The sequence below is a fragment of the Hippoglossus hippoglossus genome, chromosome 22 (assembly GCF_009819705.1).
Source record: "Hippoglossus hippoglossus isolate fHipHip1 chromosome 22, fHipHip1.pri, whole genome shotgun sequence".
In the NCBI taxonomy this organism is placed as follows: Eukaryota; Metazoa; Chordata; class Actinopteri; order Pleuronectiformes; family Pleuronectidae; genus Hippoglossus; species Hippoglossus hippoglossus.
Genome location: NC_047172.1, coordinates 17,467,553 through 17,481,890, shown reverse-complemented (window position 1 = coordinate 17,481,890; position 14,338 = coordinate 17,467,553). Strand labels below are relative to the sequence as shown.

General features: G+C 46.9%; 1 protein-coding gene across 4 annotated transcripts in view; it reads left to right on the top strand.

Moving 5' to 3' along the window:
• The window catches only part of runx3 (RUNX family transcription factor 3), a 50,404-nt gene that overhangs the window by 27,133 nt on the left and 8,933 nt on the right, over window positions 1-14,338 (top strand). For 2 of the 4 annotated variants that reach the window (XM_034575736.1, XM_034575737.1), the window contains exons 6-7: window positions 8,093-8,239; window positions 14,156-14,230. In XM_034575736.1, coding sequence (XP_034431627.1) covers window positions 8,093-8,239; window positions 14,156-14,230 — 222 coding nt within the window. The remainder of the gene's footprint in view (window positions 1-8,092; window positions 8,240-14,155; window positions 14,231-14,338) is intronic. The other 2 variants (XM_034575739.1, XM_034575738.1) reach the window with 2 other exon arrangements.

Below are 14,338 nucleotides of genomic sequence, written 5' to 3'. Positions count from 1 at the left end.
AGAGGATATTTTGTATTTTCAATACCACTCCCAGACAGATGGGAGCAGATAAAAGGGATATTTATTTATTCTTCAGAGAAATGGCACTCTGGCGTCTGCAGTGACTGGAGGCCGCCGACTGCGGCACTCCTCCTCCCCGGGTCACTCCAGACGCGTCATACTTGGCTTCGGTGATTAGAAGAAGAGCAAATATTGGTCAACTGATAAATCCACTGGAATGCAGCAGTGCATATTGAATGGGTTTGGGCTGCTTTCAGAGCGGAACTTGTATCAGGACAAAACACTCAACCACATTCGGGGGCTTGTGATTGGTGACAGATGAGGACAGTATCCTACAGTAGTCATGGAGTCCCCACCAGTGATAACTTTTGTATGACATTTTTTATGTCTTTTTATCTAAGATATGAGTGATTGCAGGGCCGTTGCTGTCAGAGTCATTAAAGTGTGATTGCACAGACATGAAAGCATCGTTTTTTTGTCGTGGGCGGGTACATAAAGATGAGATGGAAGCTCTTTGACCACTGTTGCCACCTTAACCACACCTAGAAGCTTTGAGGCCAACTCCCTTTGAGGGCCACACACACATACACACAGCAGCTCGCCTTCCTTTCCCACAGCGTTGTGAAAGCCCCCACCTTTTCCCGCAGCATCTCGACGCTTAGAACAACCTGACTGCTGCACGCACACGCACTAACACACACACACACACACACACAGACCTTTGTGCTTAAGCTTTCATGTTAAAACCTAATGATTCAAAATACCTAGATTAAACTGAGATATATAAGAAAATGCCCCTGTTTGTCTCCATTTTTCTTACTCCTCCCCTCACCCTCTCTGTTTCCTGCTCGTCATCTTGCTGCAACATCAATGCACAAGATTTTGCTAAAAATAGGAAAAAAGAAAAACATTGTCCAACAGTGCAATGCCGACTCCTCGGGCCAGTTGATGACTGTCGGAGACAGACTCACAATTGCCTTGGGGTGAAATGGCCTCTCTTTATCCACTCAGACCAAAATTCCCCCCCTTATTTGCTGACGCCAGAAAGAACATCAGCAGGAATTGTCAAATTATTTACAGAGGCCCCAGACAGCGCTTAATTCACTCTGATGATGCAAGTAGAAAACTTTTTTCTCTGACTCGACCAAGAAGCTCAGCCAGCGCCCCCACACTGTGGTCTATCCGGCTCTGTCTCTCCATCTCCTTATACCCACCCCCCTCTAAAGTCAGCGGCCAAGCGTCCTTCCTGTTTACCTACCTATGAACGGAAGTAAAATGCTCACTCTGCGTGTGCTCACTCTTCCTTATTTACACGGACCCATACAGGAGGGAGCCATTACGACCTTTCAGCCGTAATTCAATAAAAGTTCCGATCTGCATTTAGAAAAAATAAATGGCCCGTGAGTGGAGGAATATTTTATCCCCCACTGCATTATGACAATAAACCGTTTTCTGCGTTGGGGCAGCGGGGCCGGTGGGCGGAGTGGGGGGCGATTTGTGGGAAGAAGGCACCTGCTGGTTACTGGAAAAGACGCTATGTACCACCACCCTGCGGTTTGGATATTTATTTCTTCAGTCCTTAATGGTTAGGAACAGTGAGCAAATAATAGGTGTAGCAAGACCTTTCTTTCGCTTCCAGGAGCGGGGAAGGTTGTAATCCTCTGGGTAAACACAGAGGGAAGCCTTGGCTCCTCAAAACAGGCTGGAAAACCTCACAGAAAAGAGGAGGTTAATCTTTATAACCTCAACATCACTGCAGCAGTCCCATAACAGCATGATAACAGAGAGGGCTGAAAGTAAAAATATGTGCATGCCTCCACAGTGGAAAATTCACACATTTACTTTGACCCAACTGAATAATAATTTGTCATTCTGTGGAACTGTGTGTACATGTGTGTGTGTGTGTGTAGGGGTAATTGTTCACTTGTTGCACATTATTGTGTGTAAGCTAGTATGCGCGGAGGTGTGAACGCGAAGCCGTTTGACACATCTGCTGGCGCTGCATTGATGTATGTGACAGCAGCAGCTCGCCTTCCTTTCCCACAGCATTGTGAGAGCCCCCACCTTTTCCCCCAGCATCTCGATGCTTAGAACAACCTGACTGCTGCACGCACGCACGCACGCACGCACACGCACCCACACACACACACACACACACACACCAACACACACACACACACACACACACACACACACACACACACACACACACACACACACACACACACACACAACCCCATTCACCATTAGAGCTAAAATAACACACTCAAAGCAGCTTATTGCTTTAATATGATCGGCCACCACAGCCAAATAGGCCTTCTGTGCTCAGCAAGGCTAAACCAGCGGCAGCAGTGGCAGCAGCACTGGGAAATCTACGACGTCTGCGGGCAAGCTGCCAAAAAAGGCCTGAAAACAACCCTGCTCATATCACCCCCAACATGCCTAAACTCCCGAGCTACTCACTCACTCACTCACACACACACACACACAAAGTCTACAATGATCGGACAAAAGAGAGATGATTGCTCTCAACGTGCTACGGGCCTTGTAGTATTGTTAGACAATCCGGGTGCATTGGGCCTCATTTTGGCACCCCCTCACTCTGCTTGCCTGCCTCAACCTGCCTGGCTTGAGGGCTGCCCTTGTGTGCCACTGCTTCTGTTGCACACACACACGCACACACAGAAAGGCAAAGAGCTTTATCCCCTTATCAGAAAAGGAAGGCTGCGCTCTTTGCTCAAACAGCCTCATGTAGCAACTTCCGCTGTGAGCAGCTTGTTTTCAGGCCTGCGAGAGGGGGATTTTCACACTGCTGATGTCCCCAGAGAGCGGCCGATGCATCAGCCTAAGGGACCAGATGATCCCGCAGCTGTTGCCTCAGAGGGTGAACTGCAGACACGATTGTGCCAAAAACGTTTGCTGACCTCCTCCTGAACAGCCTGAATTCAAATAATGTTTCCATTTAAAAAAAAAAAAAAAATTGGCACTGTATATGTGAGTGATGCTATAGTAATGGCAAACACTTTGACTCACACCTAGTTTGCATCCAAGAAAAACAAACTGTGCTTCCAATCTGTGGTAATGATATGGTCGTAAAACTGAACACGTTCATACTGAAAGTGTTATGAGAGTGATATGTAAATGAACATAAAGTAGTGTAATGTCTGTGTGTGGCTAGCATCGACTCAGATTGGCCCAGACGAGACAGCCACAATCACCAGCCAAGGGTAAAACCCACATCCTACAGGGTCAGCCTCAAAACAAGAACTCTGATTCGAAATATCCAACTGTGTGATTGGTGCCACGGTGCCAAATACACTGCTGCTGCAGAGATGCTTTTTGTGATGCTACTTATAGAATTAAAAGGAAGTAACAAAGAGTGTGTTGAAAAGAAGCAGGGTGGTAACAAGAACATACAGGGGGGTTCAGGTCTGCTAGAGAGGAGGAAGAGGAAGACAGGTGTACAAGACTTTGCTCAACAGATGTTGCAACGTCCCCAGTGTCTGTTGAGGGTGAACGGAAGTAGCAAGCAAGTAGGCCTCGCTGCAACACATGTTCAACTGTCGCCCTACATCGCTCTGTGGGGACGATAATCTGAACTTTACATCAACACGTTACAAATACAGCTTGAGCTTCGCTGACCTAAACAGAAAGTTAAATGCATTTCAAACTGTGGCAAAACAGCACAGGAAAAACTCTGAAAGAAAAATATCACAATAAACTGCCATTTTGTAGACCTCATGTTAGAATCAGAAATGCTTCCTACACTGCCCAGAAATTTTTTCTATGTAATCCTATATCATACTTGCATAGACAGTCATAACAGTCAAGACATAGTTTTCAGTGTCGTTCTGTGGAACTGCTCACTCCAAATCAATTCTAGTATGTTATCAGGGGCCTATCAAGTCCATTTATACGTCAAATACAAATATTTACACTTCAAATATATTCAGAGCAGACTTGAGCTGCAGCCAAAGCACGTATTGCCCTTTGCCATCCAGATAGAGTTTCACTTTGCCCCTGAAAAAGCACCCGGCCCTTCACTAAAAAGAGCTTGTGTCTAATGTGTCTCCCTTTGGACGGGAACATATGTTTCTTTCTTTCAATGGAGACAGACACACGCAGACACAGAGGAAGGGAAGAGAAGTGGAGAAAAACGTGTGGGATGAAGGAAGGAAACGGGTCATATTGGGTGATCACTTAGCCGTGGCGTCGGTGTTTAAGGCCTGGCTGTCACCTTACTGAACAAACAGCGTCTCTGTGTTGAGCTGATACGGGCTTTGTGGATGGAAGGCTGGGCGAGGCTCGGCGCAGTTTGCCGTTCATGTGGTCTCATCTCGGGTGCAATCACGTGAAAACAAAAACTTTTACACTTTTGCACTCCTCAAATCACTTGAACCTATTTACTTCAAGGCACAGCACAAACGTTTTTCTGCAGCAAAGATTAAACACAATCAGGAAATAAAAAAGACTGACGCGCACACACTCACTCACTCAGAAAACAACTACACAACCCATCGCTTCAAAACACAGCCATCGCCTTTCATACATCGTTAATACCAGACATTTTATATCAAGCATTTTATTTGTTCTTCATAGACTTCCATAATGCTTTCAGATGATGCGACCGCTACTTTGAGAGGAGGCTAGTAAATCTACAACCTTTAGCATCCATTTCGACTCTGGGTGCGTATTGAGCGCTGCTGTTTAGGCCTCATGTGTGCATTGGGCCCCATCTCCCAGCTCTATCTTGTGGTTATGATATCATAGAGAGAAAAAAACAAAGGGCATTCTCTCTCCTAAGTGCACCCTGACACATTAAATATTCATCCGACCACAGAAACCCCTCTGAAATGGGGCTGGTGTGGAGCTCTCGCACCCCTCTGGCCCCTGGCCCTCGTCGAGTGGATAGAAGTCAAATGTTGGCGGTCTGAGCAGACGCGTTGCGGCTACAGTCAGGGTCAACTGGCCAAAGAGAGCGTATTAAGACGAGTTTAACTGGAGGATACAGGTTCTGGTTCACTGGCAGAGACAAAGGATTTAGGGTAGATGTTAAAACCTTTTTTTTTTACTGTGGATAAAGTATTAAAGTTTAAAGTAGGGATGAGGCATTTATTTAAAAAAACACATACAGTAAGGTATCGTTATATGTTAAGGATTTCAGCTTAAAACTAGGATCGGTAATCCTGGGAAAGATAGCAGGAGCAGACTACATTGCAACAGATACATCCCAACCACTTCCATTGGCCCTCTTGTCAAAGCTACGCCCCCATAACACATGAACGTTCACCACCTGTCTACTGCTGGAAGCCAACCTTTCCGTGAGAGCACTGTCAGACGACTTCATTTATTGATGGCTGTTCATCCATGCATTATATCACTCAATTGTAGGTAAAAACAAAACTAAACAAGATAGAGGAAATCAGAGTAAGTGCTGCTCTCCTGATTGGTTTATTAGTGTTCAAGAGACAAAGGCAGAGGGGAAATCAGACAGGATCGTGAAAAAAAGTTTTGCGTCTCCTCTCAGTTGATTAGTGGTGTTAACAGCAACTGTGGGGCCCGGGTTAATGAGCTCCAGGCTTTGTTCTAATGAGGCCTCTGCTCCCCTTAAAAAAAAAAAAACACCATCTCACAGCCCACTAAACCCCCTGCTGGACGCTATGAACAGTGTGTCGCCAAACGTGGTGGGCCTTTGCCAGCTGGAACTGGGCCACTGGATCTACAGCTAGGCTCAAGTGTGTGTGTCTGTGTGTGTGTGTGTGTGTGCGTGCAGCTGAATGATCACTTTCATCACTGAAGAGCCAGCCAATTCATTTCGACCACCATTGGCCACAGAAAAACTGACCAATTATCATTTTTTTCCCCCCGACTGTCTGTCTTTTTTTTTCCAACCAGAGAGCGATGGGATGTATCATTTCCCTGACCTCAGCCGTTTGAGGTGGTGTAAATCTCTTAATAACTACACAAGGACACATATAGGGGCTATATTTGGAGGGCTGCTTCCCCTGGCCGCCCCTGGCCTGGAACAGACAGTAGCCACAGTGTCTATGTGGGTGATGGAGCCTGGACCTGGCGCTGTGTGTGTGTGTGCATGTGTGTGTGTGAAAGAGAGAGTTAAGAGCAAGAGAAAACCCTGGCCTTCATTCCTTCCATCATGGTTTATAAAGAAGGCAGACTGGCCGCATGCATGTGAGCATGAATAAAAAAGATATTACAGAGTGTGTAAGGGTGTGTGTGTGTGTCCGCCCAGCCAGTATAAGTTCCGGAGAAACGGTAGTGAGCAAACTGGTGGGCCGGAGAGTTGAATCACACACATACGAACACACCATCCGTTCCCTTGGCATCCCACGTCCTAGTGCTGGGGAAAACAAACAGCTGGAGAGCAACAGAACTGCTGCGTCTGCTCAGACAGATTAGTCACGATCGAGTCTCTCACTTTCTCACACAAGTTAAGTGCCACGACACTGATGATCAGTGGGTGAATAAAACTAAATATTCTATGCGGCACTTTGACTTTGGACGTCAGGGAGTTTGATTTCAGCGCCTGTCTGTGTTCAGACATCGTGTCTGTGCATCCCTGTGTGCCTGTGTGCCCTGTGTGTCTCTGTATGGATGTGTGTGTGTGTGTGTGCGTGTGTGTGTCGGGGGGCCGTCAAAGCTAGATATTTCTATATAGTTCGTAAAGAGAGGATGGAGGGGAGGTGGTGGTGGGCACAAACAAATGGACAGAGCGGTAAACGAGAGGAAACTTTACCCATGGGTCAGCCTCTGAGGGAAGATATATTGCCCATGGGTCAGTGGAGAGAAAGGACGGGCAAAATCCATATTGGTCCGTCTGCCTTGCCCCCTTTATATAGTGATAAAATATTCAAATCCAGCCATTACTTCACATTAGGCCACTCTGTAGAGATGCCAGGGAGAAAACCACAGAATGTATACATGCTGGTTCACACACAGTTTTGGTGCATTGATAGTTACATTAAAATCTCTTCCTCCCATTAGAGGCAAAGCCCTCATCCGGACTCACGTCTTAACATTTAAAGGTGTGTTGACATGTGGAACACGCGCACATATGTGTGCGTGTGGAACATGTGTATTTGTACATTTAAGTGTACATGCAAGTGTTTACATGAAAGGCATGATCAGAGGGGACATCAGAGTGATAAGGGCGCTAAGTGTGTTGGTTTATTTTCCGGGTCGGGATAAAAGAGGTGCAGTAGATGGGCTTCTCTTGCTCGCAGTTAATTCTCACCTCATACACACACACACACACACACACACACACACACACACACACACACACACACACACACACACACACACACACACTCACACATCTACAAAAGCTCTTTCAGTGTCTCTCTCTTTCTCTCTGTTATGTTTAAGACTGATGACTATATGGTTTGGTAGCCTTGTCTGGGTGTTTCCTTCTGACTAAGTGCTGTGTCAGTCAGACCTGTGTGTGTGTGTGTGTGTGTGTGTGTGTGTGTGTGTGTGTGTGTGTGTGTGTGTGTGTGTGTGTGTGTGTATGAAAAGGCAAACATCACCTAAATTCATCAGTGCACAAAAATGCCTGCGGTAACAATTCATAGTTCCATTATTTGTTAGACTTCAGGGAAAACAACATTCCTCCTGCAATTATTTTCAACCACTTATGCCGTTGTTATCTGCTGATGACACTGCAGCAGGTGCAGCTTGGGTAACACTTAGTGTCTAGCCAATGTATTTCAAGGTCTGTTAACATCCTAATAATATTTTTGTATTTGGAAGCTAAAAACATGGTGACAGCGTCTCGGTCTTTCCTCTTATATAATTCCATCCTGTGTGAGCGTGCGTGAATTACAATGGATATTGATGGTCATCACAATTTGAGTCAATTTCACATCAATTACACTTCAGACAGACAAAGAGAGGTTGTTTCTGTCAGGACAAACTGCCCCGGCTCCATTAAGAAGGGAGTGTGAAGGAGTTTTCCGAAAAGGACTTTGTGGAAATACAAAGTGCCATTTTGTGCCGCTCTCAAGTAGGTGGTAAATTGGCAAGTCCTTAATTTTCTCTCCTCACTCGGCCCCGTTTCTGTTGCTTTTTCCAGGGCACAGAGTGAAGATGGAAGACCCCCAGAAGATGCAGTTCTCCGACAGGTTGTCAGAGATCGAACGCTACCAGCGGACTATGCGAATAGGCCCGGTGAACAACAATCCCCGCCCCATGCACCAAACCCACCTCAGCACCACACAAGGTGAGGACCACAGACAACCACATCCAACCAACATCCCTTTAGTCACCACAGCTCTGTCACTCTATTAATCGCCATTACTTAGAAATAAATACCTGCTTCAATAAAATAAACAGATTTAGTTTTATTTGGCCAGTGGGTACGTTTTCTGCACAACAAATCTGTTGCACATCAACACAGGAGAAGCCTTTCACACAGAATTAAACTAAGCCAAGTGCCCCCTCTCACTACCGGGGCTTTTGAGTTTTATTCCACTAATCTGGGAGCTGTTATACATGCTGGCCATCCGAGGGGAAGTTCATGTCAAGCTCTGTCCCCGGATGCCCTGCGTTGGTGGGTCCTGGGCCCCACAGCGCGAAGGGTTGAGTCTGTGGCAAGGTGGCGTGGCGGGTGCTGCCAACCGAGCTTGGCCCAGGGCACTGAGGCTGGCCTCCACACGCCGCACACTACAGCCTCAGGAATGTAACAGCCGCCCGTTACCTTGGCAATCACGTCACTCTCAGACTGGCCGAATGTGCGGGGGCGCGTGGGGGGGGGGCAAGGCTAGGACTGAGACTGAGGTGGTGCGACGGAGGGGAGGGGGTTGTTTCGGGCATATGTGTGCATGTGTTTGTGTGTGTGTGTGTGTGTGTGCTGTGGACAGCTGCGTGGGTGATGGCAGGAGGGAGGATGAGTGTTCGCTCTTCATCGTATGTCACTGCCTCTGCAACAGGATGCCATGTCAGGAAGCATGCAGACTAAACACACACACAAGAGATAGAGCGAATATGCTTCCCTGAAATGCCTACTCTCTAGTTCTCATAGCTAATGAATCTCATTACCTTTGTATCAGCATGTTGCTGTGTACAGGAGGGCTTATTTGGGAGCACTGCGCCATGTGTGGGTGGATCTCTATCAGTGTGTATCGCAGCCGTGCACCAGTGTTTGGCCTTGTGCGCAGCTTAGCCAGCGCTGAGTCACCAGTATGGTCCTATCTAACAGCTGACTGTGGAGAACACAGGGTCTTTTACCCCCTGACTCCCCCTTGTCCTTACTTATACTGTTGGTGTTGATTTTGTTGCCCTCGCACAGCCCGTACCGAGCAGAAAACATGTCAGCCATTTTAGAAACACAGCCGACCGGTTGCGCTGAAAATACAATACAGCCACTGTGATGATAATTTTCTGATGATTTAGAGTTTGGCGTGAGCTCTGTACGATGTCTGCCAATAAAAAGCCCCCTGCAGCTAAGCTTTTACTGGGAGCTTTAGGTTTCTGACTTGAATACGGAGGGAGGTGGGGGGTGTGTGTGAGAGGTGTACAGACTTGGGTCCAGACAGCAGACGAAGAGCAGCTCTTTGCTCCGCTCTCGTCTGCCTCGCACTGGATTAGAGCAGGAATTAGAGCGTCATTGGCTCGTCAGGCTTCAAAGGGCTGCGATGTTGCAACGCGCACATGTACAGGACATACACAGCGAGCAGACACAACACATTAACATCAGTCGGAACTGTCAGAGAGTGTAAAGACCTTGGGCTTCACGTTACAGCCGCCAGTGACTGGAGGCCGTCTATAAGAAGTGTGTGTGCGCGAGCGAGACAGGAGGGGAAGGGCTCTAAAAACCGCACACCTTAATGTGTGGTATTACCATCATGACGGCATACCGCAGGGCAAGAGTGGTAAAATAATTAAATAACAGAGCGGAGGGCCCTTCTCCCTCCCACCTCGTCGATCTGTCGGATGAGCGGCAAGACTGGGGATGTATGTCATCCCGCAGATCACACAGAGCGCTCCTGTATGTGTAGGGAATCGTGCACAGACAACAGCGCTACAGTATTACAATCAAAGCTCAAACAAAAACAGACTTGTAATAAATCCCATTCAGAGACGCTGCGAGATGTTTACATATCAACAGCACACACGTCTGTGCCTTTTGGAAGCCCTGCCAGACACTGTTGTATTTTGCAGATACTTTAAATCCCGGGGCCTGTTTGTTTGAGTATTGCCGGGTGATAGATCGCCCATCAACACGTTATAATTAAGTGGATTCCCGTCTCGCTGTTACAAAAGATGTTTTCCATTATCCAGGGCTGGAACCTTTGCGTTTGCTCCCCTTGAAGACGACTAAATAAGAAAATACAGTGTCATCTCCTCCTAAAGCCTCCTTGCTTAATTTTGTTGTCTGAGCCATGAAATACTGTCTCAGTTTTGTTGTCAACAAGACACGTCTTCAGACATCTGCTCAACGTTACCCTGGATTCTTCACACACACACACAAACACACAGAGAGACGATTGCAACATAGGCACATTGAAAATACAAAACACACACACACACACATTACTGTACCCTGTTCCGTGATAGTGTTGCAAGCTTCCCTGTTAGTGCCCCAGACAGACAGGGTAATTAAGAGCTCATTACAGTGCATGCAGTGACAGGATTCATGCACGCTGGCAGACGCTGCACTGGCTGCTTGTTTTTGTTCTTCGTTGGCCACAGGTAAGCCTGCTAGACATGTGGAATGATTCTCAGAGAGGGCGGAGGCACTGAGTGTGTGTGTGTGTGTGTGTGTGTGTGTGGTTAAAAATGCGTGGCTCAACTACTGCAGTCGAGCAAATCTGACACTCAGACAATCAAGTACTAAATTGTTATTCTGGTTTTTGAAACCTCAAGTGAGGTACCTGTGTATACTTTGTGTGTCTGTGGGTGGCAGCTTCTTCCTTTCATCCCCTTTTCTCAGATACAGAATGCAGTTTGTCCCCTAACATCTGGCTGCGGCGTTAAATTTATCATTTATACACATTTCTTTCCAGTCTTCAAAAAACTGCAAACATCCGACAGAGAATCTTTTTTCCAACAGATTCCAATTTTACCTTGTTCCATTTTAAATGCAGACAAAGCTCAACAAGCCCCTGGCACAGCCTCTAACAGAGTGCCGAGACGAAAGCGGCTCTTTCAACTTAAATGTGTTTTAATAGTGAGAGAGACAGCCAGAGAGAGAGGGAGAGAGAGCGAGCGAGAGCGGGGGAAAAAAGAAATACAGCAGCAATTTAATCATCCAAAAAGAAAAGTCCTGGCACTTTTGAGGTGGTATCATTTAACATGTTATTTGTTCCAACACCTGTGAGTTCCTCTCTGAAGATGAATATCAGATACTAGCATAACGTTCCGCCATCAAGTCAAGTGCTCAGCGCTTTGATGACGGCCCAAAAGAGTGTGTGTGTAGTTGAAAATGTGTGTGCCTGTCTGTCTGAATGTGTCACCAATGTGGTGATGTTATTCAAAATGACACGTAAATCTTGCAGAAATAATAAATTACACTTTTCAGTTTTAAATGTACTCAGCGTTTATTTCTATTTTTAAAAAGGGAGCAAAAAAAGTAATGACACTTCCACAAATGCTGGTACCTCTGGCGTCGCCCTGCACAACTGGCAAACATGTGCTGCAGCTGTGGCCGTCTTGTTCAGTACGTTCAGCCTGTGGCCTTTGGACTGGACTTGAGAAAAAGTCCTGTTTGAGGGAGGACCAGCCCCAATGCAGCCGTGCCCCCGCCTGCCTCGTCCACAGTGACCACACTGTTTACTCCACATAAACAAGCCGGCCGGCCCCCCAGGTTCGAGGCAGCACTCCGCTACTGGCGCTCGCACAAATTTACACATCCAGAATGACATGATCAGCCAATTAGAAGCGGGAGCGAGACAGGAAATTAGCACCGTCAGGTAGCTGTGGTATGGACTTTTGAGTGTAGCTGTCACACTAGTTGGGTTTCTTGCTGAATTCTGCCAAACCCGAGCAGGAAACTGTCCCTCTGAGGCCAACACAACCAAAACGAGCAGGAATCTGGACCAGTCCTTTAGACACTCTGTTTTACTTCTACACTCCACTATTTACATAATATGTCAATGACCGCCACGGAGTTTATTTGTTATGGTGCCTGAAAGCTTCACTTGTGGTTACTCGCTTTTTGTGACCCTGAGATGAATAATTCAAACTGAAAATGTTTCTGTTCTCCAACGAAAAAAATACTAAATCTTTGAAGCTGCCTGCTTAGTAGAAAAAAAGAAGAAAAAAAGAGAAGTGAGAGCAAGTTGTTTTTTACCAGACTCAACTGTTTGTGTAAGTTATAATTTCACATCAGAGTCGGGCTGAGTTTTACATTTCAGCAATTACAGAAACTACATGTGTGCCATGAACAGTCTCTATTGAGTCTGGGGAGAGGGGAAGGGCAGGAGGACGACGAGCTCTCAAAGAGAACATAGGATTTTTCAGCCCATGTGTTTGTTTTCGCTCATGTTATAAGTGAGGGCTCAAAAGACATATCAAATGTCCCACATAGCTGAGCCAAGGCCGTGTTCCTCCCCTCTCTAACACGCTCTCTTTCTCTCTCCTCTCCCTCGCTGGCGTCTTTCTTTCTCTCTTGCTTGCTCTCTCACATTCTCTCCCCGTTGCGACGCCTTAAGGCCTGAGCGAAGCAGGAAGCCAGCACAAGGACTGGCATTCACTGTGTCTCAATGACACGCTTCATTATGGCAGGCGCATTACATGTCTCAGAGGCGTTGCTGGATCCGGAGTCACGAGGATGGGCGCCATTTTGGCTCAAACATCTTCTCAGCCGTCCCTTTGATCTAAACATGCACTTTAAAAAGCAGCGCGTGTGTTTATTTGTGTCCTCCCAAAACTGACAGTGGCAGCACCCCAAAGCTACTTATTAGTGACGCAGTTGCCACTTCTTCCCATTTCAGCCCCTTCCTTCCCCACTCCTCGGCTCCACCCAGGGGGCTGGTCCTCTTATTAACAGAGGTAATCTGTGCCTCTGGTATTGACGTTGTCTGCCGGCCAATCAAAATATTTGAAGGAAATGTTTATTTTCTTGAGCGAATCGTACCAGCTGCTTGCAAGCCTTTCTGAATAAGGCCATTTATGTGTAAGAATTTGCCATTGTGAGGCATAGTGCAGGACCTCTCGTTGACTGAGTGCTGATTTGGGCATTTGCAAAGGAAGCAAAGGAGCTCCAGGGGAAGCAAAGATCTTACATATGCCGAGCCCCAGTTGGGCTATGCAGCCCAGCACCAGCCCCCTCCCTGCCTCTGGCATCCATCGCGGTCCTAATTGCCACGACAGGAGGTTAGGAGTTTACTATATTGCGGTGTCTCAACAGCGGTGGGCAGAGTCATGGTGATAACACATGGTCGTCTGCTGCTGTCATTGAAAGTAGAGCACCATGAGAAAAAACTGTGGTGAAAAACTATGTAGGTTTCTGTCTTTATGATGAAAACATTAATGTGCATTTGAGGAAAATTCTTTAAACAACGTGTTCAAAGGTATGGTGACTAGACTTCAGTACAACCCATGTTCACGGATCTCCGAGCAGCTTGTCTTGTCACAACTGCACCGTCTCAGACCTAGAGCAAACAGCCCCCTGTTTGCATCAGGCCTCTTGCGGTGTGGCCGTTGAGTGTGAAGCAGGGTCCCACGCGTTGGGCCAGCAGGTCCTTGACCCTCCTTCGCTTCCTGACAGCTCAACTGGACAGGCGAGCAAGTGTCCTGCGCTTCACAGGTATCCGCTGCCTCTGTGGTGTCTCGCCTGAAAGACCCCAAAATATCTCCCATGCACCCATCAGGCATGTTTTCCAAGCCTGGTCTCACACTGGTGAGAAATCCACCCCTCCTCTTCCCAGTCTTCACTGCTCAGTCAGCAAAGACCAACCTGTGACAGGAAGACACAGACTCCAAACCTCCAGATGTCAAGACAGTTTTGACAAGTCTGTTGTGGAGGGTGTTTTTTGGAACGTGCTTTAGATTTCTATGGCACAGGCAGACATGTCTTCACGCCCACACATACACAACCCATGCGTTTCTCTTACCGGAACTGCAATATTTAAAGTAGCAGGACACCTCCACTGATGTCATGTTCACCTGCTGTTCATATTGTGTGTTAAAACAGCCCTGTGGCAGGAGCAAATGGACACCCCCGCTCTGAAGACATGCAAGGTGGAGGAGGACCTGAGACCATGGCCAGGTTAGACATGCAATCTTCTTCTTTCTAACGTCTCTGTGCAATTTATTTTTGTGCAACTTTGCCAAACTATTAAGGTAGACTTGGTTAGTTGTTTTAGAAACACATTTT